This window comes from Antennarius striatus, chromosome 5, assembly GCF_040054535.1.
Source record: "Antennarius striatus isolate MH-2024 chromosome 5, ASM4005453v1, whole genome shotgun sequence".
NCBI classification, from domain to species: Eukaryota; Metazoa; Chordata; class Actinopteri; order Lophiiformes; family Antennariidae; genus Antennarius; species Antennarius striatus.
In genome coordinates, this window is record NC_090780.1 from 9,993,347 (window position 1) to 10,011,371 (window position 18,025).

General features: G+C 43.4%; 1 protein-coding gene across 1 annotated transcript; it reads left to right on the top strand.

Moving 5' to 3' along the window:
• The first annotated feature begins 1,832 nt into the window (after positions 1 to 1,832).
• prdm2b (PR domain containing 2, with ZNF domain b) lies at positions 1,833 to 11,331 on the top strand. Its single transcript, XM_068315906.1, has 4 exons — positions 1,833 to 1,932; positions 4,338 to 4,442; positions 4,591 to 9,068; positions 9,705 to 11,331. Exons 2-4 carry the CDS (start codon positions 4,424 to 4,426, stop codon positions 9,720 to 9,722), a joined length of 4,515 nt encoding a protein of 1,504 aa, XP_068172007.1. The 5' UTR covers positions 1,833 to 1,932; positions 4,338 to 4,423; the 3' UTR covers positions 9,723 to 11,331.
• Positions 11,332 to 18,025: the final 6,694 nt, after the last annotated feature.

Here is an 18,025-nt window from a genome sequence, read left to right on the forward strand (position 1 = left end):
CAGTGATAGACATCATCAAATTTACACCGAAATCAAAAGTGAATATTTTATTATTTGTACTTATTTCTCTTAGTGGTTTACTTGTTATTTTGAACTTGATTCATCCCCTGCCCCCGCCTATATTACTGTATCTGTCAATGAAAGATAGATATTATGTGATTGCCCACATTGTGGATCTTGGGTTAAGGAAGAAAGAGCTGACCAGGCTTTTAAGATAATTTACTTATGGATGAGGATTCAGGATCCCTTTGACATTTTGTCAGCTCTGAAAGTAATAACTCAGCTAAATATTTTGGCAACATTATGAAAATGATAATAATAGCCAAATTAAAAGAGGAAGCCTCAGAAAAGACTGTAAATGAAAACAGTAGGTTTCCAGAGTAAAAAAAAAAAGCTGCATAGAGTGTGAGGCCAATGATAAATTACACACAAATTACAGAAATTAAACACCAAAATTTCAAAAAGCCTAATATAACTAGTTACAGTGTTTTATTCTTCCAGTTATCAGTAACAGCTATTCAAAATGCAGTAGTTAATGTATTTGCAATGGAAGAAATGTGAGCTGACTTAAATTCAAGTTATTTTTGGTGCGGCCCTGTGACACAATTCAGGTTTCTAATGTGGCCTTTTGTAAAAATCAATTGCCCACCCCTGTGTGTGTGGTCTGCATGGAGTAAGACAACATTCACTGCAATACAAAATGGAACACTCTTAGAAATGATGCTGTCATACGCCGAAGCCTTTTCTGATTGTTCAGGTTCTTGTGATGATGGCATTGATGAAGGCATTTACTTTCTAGTTACTGATTACAGGACTTATACCAGTTCTGTTTGTTATTGTTGTGTTTGTGCTGCAGTTTAAGAATCGAATTAGACCCAAAACTAATTAAAACTATCTAATAAAGAGAATCCAGGCATCGGTTTACTGCAGGGGTGTCAAACTCATATTCACCGAAGGCCACATCAACATAATGGCTGTCCTCAAAGGGCCAGATGTAACTAATAAATGTGACTAAATGTAACTCAATGTAATGTAAAATAAATGTACCTACTCCTTAATGTTAAATAACTCTGAATTTATTACTAATTCAAGTTACAAACATTAGTTTACAGAAAAAATAGGGTTTTTTGTTTCTCTGCTAGCACATAAATCCTTTCAATTTGTCAAGTTATGAAACCCACAAAACTCCATCCATCAGAGATCAAACTATCCAAGAGAATAAAGAAAAATAACATCAAATATTAACTTTTTTCAAAACGTTGGGGCTTAATTACTGCATTGTCAATGAAAGTGTTTGGTCAAAGTTCATTTTTTAAATCTAATTTTGGACACTGACCTTTTTGCTTGCACGGGCCACATAAATTGATGTGGAGAGCCACATTTGGCACCTGGGCCTTCAATTTGACACATATGGTTTACTGAAATGATTGTGATGTGAAGAAGAGTGGAACCATTATAGTCATTGTATGATAGACAGACAGACTTTATTGATCCCAAGCTGGGAAATTCACACGTCGCAGCAGGACTTAAGACGTGCAAACAAACTAGTTGAGAAGAAGAACAAAAACTAAGAACGAGAATATAATTTAGGGATAGAGTAAAATAAAGAGTCGTAGTTTAACATTGAACAGGAATGTCTGCTCCCAATGGGTGTCGTCCAGCCTGAAGTTAACACACTCCAGACCCCCTAACCTTCAGGACAGATGCGCTGCGGGTGGACACACACACACACACACACACACACACACACGTCGTGAGCAAGCCGGGCTGTGATTGGCCGGCTGGCTCTCGTCTCCTCGCTGCAGCCTATCGGGCCGGGAGAGGAGCTGCTGGTGTGGAACACGGTGGAAGACAACCCCGAGGTAGCAGCTGCGCTGGAGGAAGAAAGAGCCAGCAGCCTGAGCAGGAAAAACTCCGCCAGGGCGAAGCGAGGTGAGGCCTAACTCCCGACTAAAGAGGACGCCGCTGCTCGGACTCCATCCCCGACGTGTCGGAGCCCTTCGGGCCGGGCTGCGGGACCCACGGAGCGATTTGCTCGCCGCTCGGTCGAACTTGTGTGCGGTTAGCTGCGGTGACGGCGGCTAGCGGGGCTAACGCTCACGCCTGCGATGTGTGCTGCTTTTCGCTACTTTCATTCCCGGTGTAGAAGTCGCTGCTGCCGGCACGACTGGGGCTAAATCCGCTCCGGTGAGCTTTACCAGGCGACGTTTAGCTGCTAAAGGAGGACATCGAGAACTTTGTAGCAGCTTTTTCCCCCTTCGGGTCCTGACGGTGTCGAGGATGTGACCTTCTGAGTTGTTACAGCGTGAATTCATCCATCGCCGAGCCCCGACTTGGTGATGGCCTAGCAGCTTAGCTCACCAGCCGCACCTCCGTACCCGACCGGAGCCGAACCGGAGCGCCGGTACCGGATAACAACCCAAAATATATCTGTTAATGCCTGCTGGAGAGGGGAACAAACAGCTTTCATGTGTTTGTGGGTCTAGAAGAACCAGTTCATCGAGTTGCCAGACTGGTGTGAACGCTAGCATGAGGCTAGAAGCTAGGGCTGAACTCCGATGGAGCTGCGTGAGGGAAATATTGACAAGATATCGAAAGAATTAAACTGATCAGATCGATAAGGCGACAATAGAGTGAACATGTCAGCAGTGACTCCTGTAGCTGTGGTTAATCCTATAGCCTGCTTTGATCGCGCTAAAAGTAATCACTTCAAAACAAAACACGTTCAACCAAAAATAACTAAAATACAATTATTTCCAAATACACGAACCCTGAAATGTGATCAATCAGTAGATGAGTTGTCACGATCGACCTTTTTGGCAGGTTATTTCACGGGATCATTCATCCACATGAACTTTGGACGTTTTGTTTTTTTCCCCCCCTCACGGTTTGTTTGGTGTTAATTCAATGCAGGCCCATGAAGAGAACATGATGTGTTAGAGATATATATTAATATTCATGTGTTTTTCTGTCTGATCTGGTCTGTTTTGGTTTGTTTTTGATTCTTTGTGCGTCTTCAGACAAGAAGCTCAGTCAGGAACAAGAGATGTTGATGAGTGTGTTGTAATGCACGGTAGAGAAATTCTGCAGAATGATATACTGTAGTGTAATAACATAGATCTGTGTAAGTAAGTCATCTTATTTAGATGCTCACGAAATGCAGTTTAGAAAGTCAAGACTGTTGCTTTAAAAGTAATTAAATCAGGAATTAAATATCGACAGCATGCAGAAAGTTTCTGTACTCATCTTTAATTTTATAGGCTTGTTTTTTTAGTTGGTTTTTGTTTCATTTGTTGTAAGAATGTAAGATTTTTCCATGTGATTCCTCGACCTGTGGGCCCTAGCCTTTATATCTGTGCTGTAGAATAATAATTCACTTTTGCACTATACTGTGCTTTAAAGTCAGCCCAACAGCTTGCTTTATTTCAATATCAAACATCACGCATGTTAACTGACTGAAGAACGTCAGTGTTGGCGTGTTTGCATAGTGACTTAAAAAAAAACTATCAGAAAACGCCAGTGGCTGTGTGCTGTTAATGCGGTAGGACAGTGAACTAAATGTCTTGACACATGCTGTGGTGCTGCTGTTGGTTTAGCAGAAAGCCTGTGATGTGCTGGGCGGAGGACTGACCTGTACCATGTGTTGTTTCCATGAATTGAGCTTTGGAGGAAGGTCAGGTGACTTTGTTGACACACTAGTGATGAGGAGGTGCCTGAAAACCCTCGTGAATCAGATAAGACTTTTAAATTCAAAAGAGGGGCATGTTATTATCAGACTGGTTTTACTCAATTATCTATTTAAACTATGCAGGCAGAAAAGCGCACAATACTGAAGACAGCTTGACACTGTTGAGGGAGAGGCCACGAGGTTGATCTTTTTAAAGTAATTGCTTAATATTTTTTATTTTTGAAATTCAAGTATTTGAGGTGACAGCCAAAATCGGTTTGTAAGTGTTATTCAAATTGTAAGGTAAGAATAATTGTTAATATGTACAAGTTTATTGCTTACTAGAGATATTTCAAAAGTCACATTATTCAACTTAGCATACCTCCAGAAAACTTTCTAGAATGTCTTTGGAGAAATAATGAGCCCGAAGCCCATTTGTTGGCCAAATGGGCTTCGGGCTACATAAATAAACACTAAAGAAACATCTTAGATATCAGTGGCTGTAAAAGGATTTGTCACTTTTATGGTTGTATCCTTAAATTATTCTACTTAATGAATATCTGAGGAAAACCTTCCTAGCCCCCCCAAAATGTAAAATTTTGTGTTTTTATATGTTTGGTTTTTTTTTTAAACGTGTGGTTGATGCATGTGTTGTTTTTACATTGTGCAGCCAGAAGAAAGCTCCTGGAGCGAGCCAGACAGGCTGGTTTGGGTGGATTCAAGAAAGCGAGTAAAACAAAACCAACTGTCAAGGAGATGTGGGATGGGGAGAAAGGTAGGTTCACCTATTTTAGTTCATACTTTTTAGTCTTTCATGGACAATTTTTAGGTGTTCTTAAGTGGCATGGCAGTTGTTAACTCAGGGTCGCTTAATTATCTGAATAAAAAGGCTCGCCTTGGCGCTCCTGTTTACTGTTGTTCAGGTCTGACTGGGGAGGATGAAACACCGTCAACGCTGGAGCCCTTGCTGGAAATTCAAAAAACCCATTCCATTGAAATTACTGGCTTTATCAATGTGGAGAACAATTCAACCTTGATGGCAGATGGAGAAAATGTTGAGGAGGATGAAGAGGAGGATGAGGAGGAAGAGGAGGAAGATGCTGATGATATGGAAGAAATGAGTGAAGTACAGCAGCAAACTGCTCAGCATTCACCTGCGTCTGATTCTGTGCACACTGATCAGGCTGGCTCATCGCTGCCTTGTGGTGAACAAACCCATAATGATTCACCAGAAAAGTCCACGCGTGCAGAGCAGGAGCTGGAGGTCGATCCTGATCCGGATCCGGATCCCGACCTCGACCATGATCCAGACGGCGACACAGAGTGTGACGCCCAGGGCGAGTCATACCCCTGTCAGCACTGTGAGCGCCGTTTTTCCACCAGACAAGGTCTAGAACGTCATAACCACATCCACGCCATCACTAACCAGCAAACACAACTGTTCAAGTGTCGGTACTGCAGCAAAGCGTTTGGCTCACAGGTGGGGCGGCGGCGGCACGAGAGAAGGCACGAGAGCGGGCCTAAGAAACGGCCTGGTTCTCTGGCTGGAACCGCCAGCCTCCACAGTCCTGCAGCGCAGACCGATGGTTCAAGTCCAGACTGCACCAGCCCAACTAGTCATTATATAGCCATAGGGTCCCAGTTTACAGGAGGGTCTCTGCACCACTCTGAGATGCAGAGAAAGGAGTCGGGGCCTCACGCCGACCGTCCTTTTATGATGGATGAAAATGGAGAATCTAAGGAACTCCATCCCTGCAAGTACTGTAATAAAGCCTTTGGTACACACACCAATATGCGCAGACACCAGCGCAGAATACACGAGCGGCATTTGTTACCAAAAGGAGTTCGTCGGAAAGGCATGCTGCTGCAAGAGACATCAGCTCAGCAGCAGCAGCCAGGTGAATCCCCCAGCGCCAGCCCCCCGCCCGTCTACGTGCCCAGCGCCGACACGGAGGACGAAGCCGACAGGGACAGTTACACGGTCGACATATCCAAAAACATCTCTGAGAATCTGAGCTTCTTCATCGACGGCAAGATTGTGTCCACCAGTTCGGTGAGCAGCTGCGAGGTGATCGAGGTGGACTCCAGGTCCGCGGCGCTGTTTGGTCTGGATCCCATCATCATCAGCACAAATCAGATCAGCCAGGCGCTGAAGATGGAGGGCAGAACAAGTACCGCAAAGCAAATGTGCAGCATCGGTCAACCAGCAACCAAAAGAAGAACGACCACACCCCCGCTGGTTCCGAGCCTTAAAGTGGAGACCGAAACAGCCTCGTCATCATCCTCTTCATCTTCTTCATCTAACTTGTTATTACGGGGAATTTACCAACAAGCGGCGGATTCGTCTGCGTTTCAGCGAGAGAAAACCGTTTATCTCTCACCAAAGCTCAAACAGCTCCTTCAGACGCAAGACATTCAGAAATCCACCATTGCTGTGATAGCAGAAAGCCAGAAACTGGCCTCACCGCTGTCAGTCACGCCGCTGCCGGGGGCTTCGAGCAGGTTTAAGAGAAGAACAGCCTCCCCCCCATCATCCCCTCAGCTCAGTCCTGCGTGTAAAGCAGAAAGCTGCAAAGCAGAGACATTGAGTCCCTACGCCCTCAAGGTGCCAAAGTTAGAGAGCTGCAGCGTATCGCCCACTGGGAGCCTACAGGACAAGGACGATGGAGACAACTTCACCGTTTCTGGAAACGGTATGCATAGCCAGAGTTCTTCAAATAGCGGTGGAAACTCTTGTAACCAGCAGCCCTTGGATCTGTCGTACTCTGTCAGGAGGAGCGATAGCTTCAGCAATGTGCTCGGGGATTCTGCTCTGGATTTAAGTTTACATCGAAAAAGCAACGTTGAGCCTGAACTAAAGGGACTTCCAGCTACACAGCCATTGATAAAAAAGAGAAAACCAAACACTAGCATGCTGGAAAAGGTGCTGATGAACGAGTATGTAGGTCTGCCGATGTCGGTGGAGGAGGGTCCTTCTGCTTTGGTGAACCGGAATAGTTTTCATTCTCTATCTCCAAACATTGCATCAGAATCTACGCACCCGTCTCCACCATCTCTGACCCCCGTCACCATGAACCCTTCTTCCCCAACTGCCTCCAGTGTGACCTCCCCAACACCGCCTCCCCCCGTCCTACCCACCATACCCTCTCCACCAACAATGCCTAGCTCTCCTCTCTCTCAGCCTTCAGACTCGTCTGGTCTGAGACCACTTCCTGTTCTCTCGCCGAAAATGTCTCCAAGGTCGGTAGAACCCAAGTCTCCGACTTCGAAGGAGTTTTCTTCTGTTGAAGAAAATAACGACGAGGAGGAGAACCACGTCCTCGTGCCACTCGATTCACCGAAGACTCCCGTTGATGATCCAGTCGATTTCTCTGTCTGTTCAAGCCCTTCTGAGGTGGCATCAGTGGAGCTTCCCCCGCCTGAAGATAGTTCCCTCACCACACCTAGTAACAATCAGAACAGCAAAGCGAGCCACATAATAGAGAAACCTCTCAATAGTCTCTCATTCCAGTCGGAGTCCTCATCTTCCTCATTACCTCCTCCGCTTACATCACTCGATCCACTCCAGTCACTGGATTCACCGTCTTTCCCTCAGACCAAAATAAAAGAAGAACCTCAGCAGTGCACAGAAGAGCTGTCAGCCATGAATCACACGCCTCAGGACGGCGCCGAGTCTTTACCTCAACCCACAGCTCCTGATCAACCATCCGATAAAACCTCTGAGGTGGAGGAGGTCGACTTGACGTATTGCAAGACGTTTGTGTGTAACGTCTGCGAGCAGCCGTTCAGCTCCATCAAGGAGCTCAGCGGGCACATCACAGAGCACGCTTCTGATTGGCCCTTCAAGTGTGAGTTTTGTGTGCAGCTGTTCGGTAACGCCCCGGCCCTGCTGACTCACCGGACAACACTACACGGAGTTGGCAGTATCTTTGTGTGTTCTGTGTGTTCCAAGGAGTTTGCATTTCTTTGTAACCTCGAGCAGCACCAGAAAGACCTGCATCCCAATGAGACGTGTTCACACACTGCTGTAGAGAGCGGCAAGCTGAGGCCACAGAACTACACCGATTCATCCAGAGTCAAAGACGAGAGCAGCCCCTCCTCACCGGCAGCAGAGAGAACGCCTGAGACGGCTTCACACGGTGACTCAAACGTAGAGAAAGAAGAACCTGATGTTAATGGTGACCACACAGAGGATCCTAATGAGGAGCTGTACACTACAATAAAGATCATGGCGTCTGAGGGATCCAAACCCAAAGGCCCAGATGTCCGCCTGGGCATTAATCAACACTACCCCAGCTACAAACCTCCCCCGTTTCCTTATCATAGCCGTTCACATGCCGGCTCAGTGGCCTCGGCTACTAACTTCACAACTCACAACATACCACAAACGTTCAGCACTGCTATTCGCTGCACCAAGTGCGGTAACAGCTTTGACAACATGCCTGAACTGCACCAGCACATTTTGGCCTGCGCAACAGCAAGTGATAAGAAGCGTTACACTCCGAAGAAAAACCCCATATCCCTCAAACAAATAGTGAAGAATCCAAACGGAGTGGTGTCACCCTCTGCAGCCGCTGTAGGTCAGAGTGCTTTCCGTAGAATGGGTCAGCCAAAGAGACTCAACTTCAACCAAGATCCAGGAAAAACAAAAATGAGTGCCCTTAGCAAGAAGAAAAATCAGCTTGTCCAAAAGGCAATTTCACAGAAAAACAGAACTGCCACTTTTGCAAAGAAGGGTTCTGTCAAGGTCGAAGAGGCGGTGCCATCTAACGTTTGCCCCCACTGCAGTCGCGAGTTTACTTACCCTGCTAGTCTCAATAAACACATGGCAGTCAGCTGTCCCATGAAGCCTGCTGTTAAAAAAGACAAAAAAAGTCTGGAAGTGAAAAAAGAGACGGATAGAAGCAGAGGTTACAGGAAGAAAAGCTTGGATTTTGAAATACCGCCGTCAGAGATGGAGCCAAAGCCCCTGGGAAAGACCCGAGCTCGCAGCTCTGGAGCAGCAGACCCTGAACCCTCACAGCAAAGCAAAGGCAAAGCGGCGCCGGGCCGGTTAAAGAGGTCCGCCTTGTTCCCAGCGCAAGTTTCCACGAGCAAAAAAACAAAGAAGGGTCAATTACAGACTCTGCCTCCCACCCCGTCAGCCTCAGACACTCCAAGTGACACTGCACAACAACGACCAGCCGGTAGGATGCAACGTATGGGCAAAGAGGCAGCACCCAAGAGATTAGCAGAGGCCAAGTCGCCACCCCAACAGGTGAAGAAAGAGGAGAGGTTCTCCCTCAGAGCGAGGGACCGAGTGGGTGGCCCCGTCACCAGGAGCCTACAGATGGCCTACACAGCTCCTCCTACTGAGGTGAAAACTGAGGAGCCACCACTCAATGAGCCAAACGAAACTCAGGTGAGACCCCCCCCTACCGTTGATGAGGTGCTATGTCTTCATTGGTGCTAGAAAAATCCTTTTTTTGCTGTTATTAGTTTATGAAGATTGTGTTCAGTTCACCCAACTGATGGGTGACAAGAGGAGGAAGCACAGGTTTGCCAAAGTTTGTTGAATGTTTGAGGCAACTTCAGTGCAGTAATTATAGGTTGTCCACCAACACGGTACAATTTTTTCAAACTTGAAAATGTTTTGCAAAGTTTCTTTCTTAAACAAAATTTAGCACAAACACTAATTTGGCTGTTTTGTAATAAACAAAAATTGAAAATTCAACCACTTGACTAGAATATACAATTTAAAAATACACCAGTGCCTCAAAGACAAGAGCAGGATTGTTTTTCTTAACTCATGAAAAGCAAAAGAAAAGAATGCAGTGACACATCTTTAAAAGATTGTGTGTTTCTTTGTCAGAATTAGTTAAATCTGAAATATAATTACGGTTTCACACAGGCCAAAGTAACGTCTCTAAAATGCCACAATGTTAAAAATGTTAAGATAAAATTAATCACATGATTTTTATGTTTTAAAAGAGTTTCCTGTCGGTCATCAGAGGCTTCATTCACCTCTGTGTAATCCACCTCTGTCTTATTTCTCCAGGATGTGCTGATGAAGTGAGCCATGTGGACTTTATTGAGCCCTTTCCTTTCGGACTATGTTGCTCACCTGTCATGCAAAGCTCCGGACTCTACAAGGCACTGACTGGACTGGTGGATCTCTGTGTTGGACTCAAAATAAGTGAAGTCTGTTTATCTCAACTGCCTTTTTGCTGGATTTAAGGAGGGATTTCTCTTTATCTTCCGTCTGTATTATAAACTGAACTGAGCCTCGACTTGTAGCCAGCCTTGCAAAAAAAATTCAAAATAAAGAGACTGTAAATGACAATGAATTAATATATACAAAATGAGTCATTACTTGACCCAAAACAGTAACAATAGGGCTCTGTAATTTTTGGACGCTGATCTATTGCAAATGGCAATCATGTATCAGTTAGGGTTTTTTTCTTTTCTGTATTTCCCCATTTGGTTGTTTTAGAATTTTTGGATGTTTCCAAGGTCTCTTAATGCATGTGCTAAATAGAGTATAAACTAGATTAGGCCATTGTCTGGTTCTCCCATCAGGCACTTCAGTTTGTACCTGATTTGCTGAAGTTTGTATGATTTAAAATTCTGTAGTCACAATATTGTAGATTATATCTTATTAGCATATTTTTGTTTGGGAAACAAAAATGAAAATGGCAGTAGTTGACTGCAACAATTGGTCCTCAGGAACACTGTATATGTGTGTGCTAAGTATGTGTATGCTTATGGTTGGATGTGCAGCCTGACAGCTATTCCTTCGGTTTAAATCTCAAGTATGTCTCATGTTTATACTTGCATTTGCAGTCTTTTTTTGTTTGTTTCTCACATTAGCAGATAATTCCAGTTGTAAAATAATGGGAATTATGTGTATTCTCCTTAAAATGTTAGTCTTGAAAATAATTTGTAATATCAACCCGTTCAACCCCAGTGTTCTTACAGCACTTTAACAATATTTCTAGCTGGATCAGTGGATTGGCGCAATAAAAAGTAAATAACTGAATGTATTCAGGTCTGTTACACTTTGCAGACACTGGTAAATTAATGCAAAACATTAATTTACAACTTTTTCCTGCCTGGAAGTCTTTATATTGGTTGTGCATGTTATATTGTGCATGTGGTCTAAGACATGACACTGAACCAACCTTTACATGCCAAAATTCTTAATCCTGAAAATGAACAGAGCAGTGTTTGTATTTTGTCTGTTTTGAATGGATTTGTGAAAAAGGTGATTCATGATTTTTTCCCCCCCCGAAAATCCATGCCATAGAAAACAGCAGCAAAAGATTTTTTTGTCGAATACAAAGACATCTTTGTTTTTGAACTGATACATGTAGTAAGAATGTTGTTTTGTTTTTGAACTGATACATGTAGGAAGAACGCCCATGAAGAGCTGAATCCCAGCCATATTCATTCTTGGCCCACATCCACCCGTATGAGACGTAGCAGGCAGCGCTTCAGAGCCTGTAGCATGTTATAGAAAGTAAATTGAATGACTTGATTAGAAGCTAATTTATATTTCCATGAGAAATACTAATTTTTATTTTTTTCGCCTTTCAACATCAAGATGACATTTAAGGATGAACAAAGACAAAAATTCCAAATGACCTCAAATAAGACTTTGCTGTAATTGACATAATAAAAGATTTTTCAATTTGTGAAAAAGGCTGTCCTTTATATTGATTCACAATTTTACTAATACAGTGCCTTACTCTGAAGTATGTGTTTAAATGGATGGGATGAAAAAAGTGAATGAGAGAAGGTGGGAATGTTTCAGAGTTCAGGACTGAATGTGTATTGTGTTTCTACATGGTCGTGTTTTACCGATAGATTAACGAGGTGTCGTCTTCACCTACAGCTGACCAGGGATCAACTCGATCTGACGAGAACATTTCTGTGTTAAGTGTTAATCCCATTAGATAGACTCTTGACTGTGGTTATTGACAATGTGCTAGTTCAAGCTAAACAAAGCCTCGCTTTGTTTGGCTTATAGTGAAGAAGTTCCTGAATTGATGAGTGGCTCTAGTAATCAGTACAGTGCTGTCTTTCAATCAATAGGTCATTTACTATGTAATGTTATTATTCAAGCTGTCATGTCCTCATCAGACGAGCAGTCGATGTTTCCTGTTGAAGTGGTCGTCCATTTGATATTGTAAGATTTATAATTTTTGACTTTTGCCATAATCCTGGAAAACCACTGAGCCTAGGACACCAAAGTGGAGCAAGTGGGTCATGAATCATGTAGGCTTAACAGACCCACAGCAGTGTTTGGCCTCGGTGGGGTCTAAACGTCACCGTTCCTTCTAGTTCACAGTCAAGAGACATGAAGGCATACTCCTCTTTTATCTGCAAAAGATTAGGAAGTCACAGTTGTGGACTGGCCAGCAGTGATGTCTCACTGAAGCAGCAACGCGACAACTTGAATGCTGTCCACAGACTCACAAAGCAGCACTGCCATGTTGAATGAAGGGCAAGAGGTTGGGGTCACTACAGTAACACACTGATGGGTTCAAAGTGATAGGGTCTATACTCCTACTATTGAAGCTACTGTTTTTAATCCATTCCTTTGTTATTGTTCCTGATTATTTTAATATCAGAATTTAACATTAATTATTTTGCAATACTCTGGTAGCATGAAAATGAATTAGGCTTTTATTACAAAATTTGTAAAACCCCATTAAGGAACAAACAAAGCTGCATCACTGTTTCAACCTATACTGATATAGCACATCACTATAAGGAGGAAAGTATTTTAAGTAACCCTTTAAATAAATTAAAAAAATTACAAAACTTATTTTGAATACTCAAGAAGTAGTTATATTTAAAATGAAACAGCTAAAATACATTAATACCAGTTTTAAATGGCTTTAAAGTAAAGCCCTCCAAGAAATTGAAAAAAAAAAGCAGGAGACCTCTGCTACAGGAAGTGTTTGTAGAGGAGGTCCATCCATTTAGCCATCCATCCATTCATCCATCCAGTTTATTGTGAAAATTTCAATTGTCCCGTCTCGCCTGCTTGTCCACCTTGCAGATCACGGATCTGCTAGAACCTAGCTGGCAATGGGTGAGAGGTGAAATACACCCCAGACAAGATGCCAGCTCATTGCAGGGTTACACAAAAGACAAATATCCTCTCGTACGAACATTTTTGGACAATTTGGTGTTACCAGTTCACCTAAACTGCATGAAGCCAAAGGACCCAGAAAGAACCTACATAGATACAGGGAGAATATGCAATTCTTCATAGCACTACCCACTGCGCCACCATGCTGCCCAAGGTTTATCCCAATATTTGATCATGTGCTTAGTTCTAAAGTTACTGGTCAAAAACGAAACACCTGCAGGATTTATCTTCCCCTTTCGGCTTTTCCCTTAAGGGGTCGCCACAGTGAATCAGTTGCCTCCATATAACCCTGTCTTCTGCATCCTCTTCTCTCACACCAACTACCTTCATGTCCTCTTTTACTACATCCATGAACCTCCTCTTTGGTCTTCCTCTATGGCTCATCAGCTTTATTCCTCTGTAGTTGCCGCAACTCTGCACATCTCCATTGTTCTTAAAAATGTTCACCAGTACACTTCTCCTCTTCAGGCATCTTCTCACTATCTAAAATCTTGTGGAACACCCCAGTCAGAAACTCTACTGCCACCTCTCCTAGACACTCCCATACCTCCACAGGCATATCATCAGAACCGACTGCCTTTCCACTCTTCATCCTCTTCAATGCCCTCCTCACATCCTGACTAATCTTTGCTACATCCTGGTCCACAACAGTCACCTCTTCTAGTCTTTGTTCTCTCTCACTTTCCTCATTCATCAACTCTTCAAAGTACTCTTTCCATCTTCCCATCACACTACTGGCACCTGTCAATACAATTCCATCCCTATCCTTAATCACACTAACCTGCTGCACGTCCTTCCCATCTCTTGTTTCTGTCTTGCCAACTTGTATAGATCAGTCTCTCCTCCCTTACTGTCCAACTTAGCCTAAAAGACATCATAAGCGCCCTGTTTGGCCTTTGCTACCTCTACCTTCACCTTACGCTGCATCTCCCTGTACTCCTCTTTACTCTCCTCAGTCCTCTCAGTGTCCCACTTCTTCTGAGCTCATCTCTTTCTCTGTATACACTCCTGTACCTCCCCATTCCACCACCAAGTCTCCTTATTTACTTTCCTTCCAGATGACACATCAAGTACTCTCCTGTCTCCCTGATCACATTAGCTGTAGTTGTCCAGTCATCTGGAAGCACCTCCTGACCACCCAGAGCCTGTCTTAACTCCTTCCTAAAAGTCATGCAACACTCTTTCTTTTTCAGCTTCCACCTTTTCATCTTCTGCTCTTCCTATGCCCTCTTCATCATCCTCACCATCTGCATCAATGACAACTCGCTCACTTCTAGGTATGCTCTGCATCACTTCATCAAAGTCCAACTAGAATTTCTCCTTCTCCTCCAGCTCACATCCTACCTGTGGAGCATACCCACTAACAACATCGAACATCACACCTTCAATTCCTAGCTTTAGACTCATCACTCTGACACTCTTTTTACCTCCAGGACATTCCTAACAAACTCCTCCTTCAAGATAACTCCTACTCCATATCTCTTCCTATCTACACCATTATGGAACAACTCGCACCCTGCTCCTAATCTTCTAGCCTTACTACCTTTCTACGTATTCTCCAGGACACACAGTATGTCTACCTTCCTCCTCTGCATCATATCAACTAACTATCTTTTCCTGTCATAGTTCCAATATTCAACGTTCCTACTCTCATTCCTATACTCTTGGTGGTCCTCTTCTCTCTCTTCCCAAGATCACACTTTCCTTCTCTTTTTCTTTGACCAACATTAGTTCATTTCTATCGGCACCCTATAGGTGAACAGCACCGATGGCGGTCGTTGTTGGCAAAAGTTTTACATTGGATGCCCTTCCTGCCACAACCCTCTGTATTTATCTAGGCTTGGGACTAGCACAATAAGACACTGGCTTGTGCCCTCTTTTGGCTACATTACCTGCGGGATTTATAAATGTTTAAGAATCTTCACCAATGTTTATTTGCCTCCAGGTTACGCTAGAGTCCATCTTCAACAAATCCATTCGTTTTCACACAGTCCTGCCAACAACGGACAAACAAATCAAAGTAATCACATTTCCTCTTTGGTGTAAGTAAATATTTGAGGAATCTAACTTCATTAAAATTAATGAAGTGAAGACTACGCGACTTTTATGGAACATTCATTCATTCATCTTCCAACCCGCTTAATCCGCAAACGCAGGTCGCGGGGGAGCCGGCACCTATCCCGGCAGTCTCAGGGCGTGAGGCGGGGGACACTCCGGGCACGACGCCAGTGCACCACGGAGCTTTATGGAACATGATTGGCTTAAAAAGAGAGGACAGTGTTTTATTAACATGGACAGCAGACCAAGGATCTCCGAGTCACTGATGTTGCTGTAATTGCTGTGAACAGCTCAAAGTGTTTTCTGGTCTAAGTCATCTGCTGAGATTATTTGTGTCCAGACTGCATCCATCAAACTCATGTACATTAATGGACTGTCAAAGCTGGTCCTCACACTATGCAACAGAAGTTGTCTCTGGATCTGGATAGCACAGAACTGGGGCATCCCGTGAACTGGACCACCAATCAACAAAACAAGTAATCTTGGCGATTTATTATTGATTTGAAATGCAATCTGTATGCTGGATTTAATCAACAAGATTTTTCTTTACTCTCTGGGCTGAAGAGATACTGTATTTATGTGTGTAATACAGTATATAACTCAATGTAGTTTATTAGAGTTCATCAATGTGTGTGTGCTGGGAAGACGACTTCACCATACTCATGCTGGCAGGATGAAATATCCCCACACTCCTTCCTGATTGCTGTGTATGGTGCTTAAGGCCTATTCATAAAACTGCAATTCCATGCAGCGCTGTCCCCTGCTTGAAGAAATAAACCGCGCTGCACTCGAGGCGGATTTAAGACTTAGAAGAGCACAGAGGATGCTTTGGTCGATTGGCACTCAATTGCCACTTGCAGAAGATTCAGGACCAGCATCTATTCAACAGCAAAGTCACGGGTCTTGAAAAACATATCTGCACTAGACCGCATCAAGGTGAAACGTGAACGCGCTGGAAGTGAGTGATTTTGATGGGGTGTACAGTATGTTTTTACTGTGCATGACTTAGCTGGTGAACACAGTAACCTAAGTAAAGGTGCAAAATAAAAGTCAGTATGACGCTGATGAAGGAAAGTTTTTAAATAATATCTTTAATCTACTTTGGATGGCAAAATGTCCAATGCAGCTAACTTACTTAGCCTAAATAAAAGTTATGTTACGTTTAACAAAAAAATTGTGTAATTTTCAATATATATTAAAAATTAAATTTTTATTAATATATTAGATGATATCACATTTGGCATTTGCTGTAGCTGTATGGCAGGGGCAATAAATGTGCTATTATTTATTAAATGTATGGTACATGTAATACAAGGTAGACATTCATTTAAATCTGTCAACACTCATGTTCAGTGTTTACTATGAGCTCCATAATGTTATCATTACACAGGGGCTATTATTCAAAAGCAATTCTTACCATTCATGCAATTAATTTGCTTTTATTCCCTGGAGTATCAATTGTTAAATTATTGTTTACTGATATGTTGACAAAATGATGGAAACCAATGACATCTATGCATCACAAATTCCTGACATCTTCCTTTTGTTTGCGACCCCCAAACAACTAAAAAAGAAGAAAAGAACAAGTTTTCTGTCTCTCTTTTTATTGATTGCTCAAATAACTGGGGCTTAAATAAATGGGGCTCTTTTTTCTTTTTCCTATTGGCAAATGAAATGGTTTTACATGATAAACTAACTAATATACTATATAACCAACTGTATATAGAAAGTCAGCCACCAGAGAGGGAATCTCAGCTGCTCATGCAGGGCGATAAAATAAAAGCTGCGCTGCCTCTTCCTGTTCGCGTGGACGCTGCTTTCACTCTGTGTCTGAAAAACAACTTAACCTCCTCTGAAGGAAACACACCAAGGTGGCAGTTATTTATGTTTAATCCTCAATATAGTTATAAAGTCTTTACTTGATGTTCATGGTCATTTCACCTGCAGAACCTTCTGCTTATGTCGAGCCACTAGCTGAGCCTTGCCTTCCCAGCATGCACGCTGGTCGGTTCAGAGTCCTGCCATTTTCTTTCAAAACAGGAAGATGTGATTTGAGGATGTGAGTGCTGTGGTCAGGTCCCCGGTGAGCTCGCCTTGCAGAGCAGCGGTGTGAGAGATGGCTCCATGACAATGGGCTTCCTGGCAAAGTTCTCCTTTTGGCGAGGAAACTGGCTGTTTACCACGGGTCTACATGATAGAAAAAGGCATTGCAGAGATGTGTAAGAGTGGTACAATATGTTAAAATAACTATCTTGCCATGCTGGAGATCTCCATGCCAACAGCTGCCTAATGGGTTCAATAAAGCTCAATGTGCTTCTGAGTCCTGAGAGGGTAAGCTAAGATCTGGAATGGTGCTCATTTGATCTGGGTGTATTGTTTTTATTACACCCTCATGCACATTTTTGCTGCAGTGTGGGTCTTCACACACATTTACATCATCTCTGTTACAAATGTACACAAGCTGTTACACAAGCAGAGGCTTATAAAGAGAGTTTATAGGGTTATCGTTCAGTGTGAACTCATTTTTAGTTTATATTTAGCAATTTTCTGCATTTCCTTTTCAAGATGAAGTCTCTGGAAACTGCTGTACCAGCCCTACTTTTCACTTTTTACACAAGCCTCCCACTTTCTCATCCTCTTTTTTTTTTCTTCTTTTTTTTTTTTACCGTCAGCACTGGGGAAGATGAAGCACTCAAGTATGCTGGAATGTGTTTCCCAGCAGCGACCTGAGCCTCAAGATGGAACGGAGGGATTTGCATAGGGCGGGGTGGAGAGCGTAAGAGATGTGAAGAAGAGCAAGAGAGTGAGGGAGGGAGGGGGGGTGTTATTACTGCTACAGCAAATGAGGGCTGTAGGGATGGGTGGAGGGGGAGGGAGGAGAGTAAAAGGGGGCAGAGTCACAGATTAGAAAACAGCAGTCCTCTGCGTGAGCCGAGAGGACAGAAGCTGTCAACTCCCTCTGAAAATGAGATGCTAGAAGAGAGGATTGACTTTTGCCTCCCGAAGAATCACCCTTTCTCTCCTCGCTCCTTTGTGCCCCCCCCCCCCGATCCATCCTGCGTGGAGCTGCAGAGGACGTCCTCCTGTGGAACAACTGAGCCTGCAGCTCCGCTTCATGCTGAACACCCTGTTCTACACCCAAATGCTCTCACAGACACACA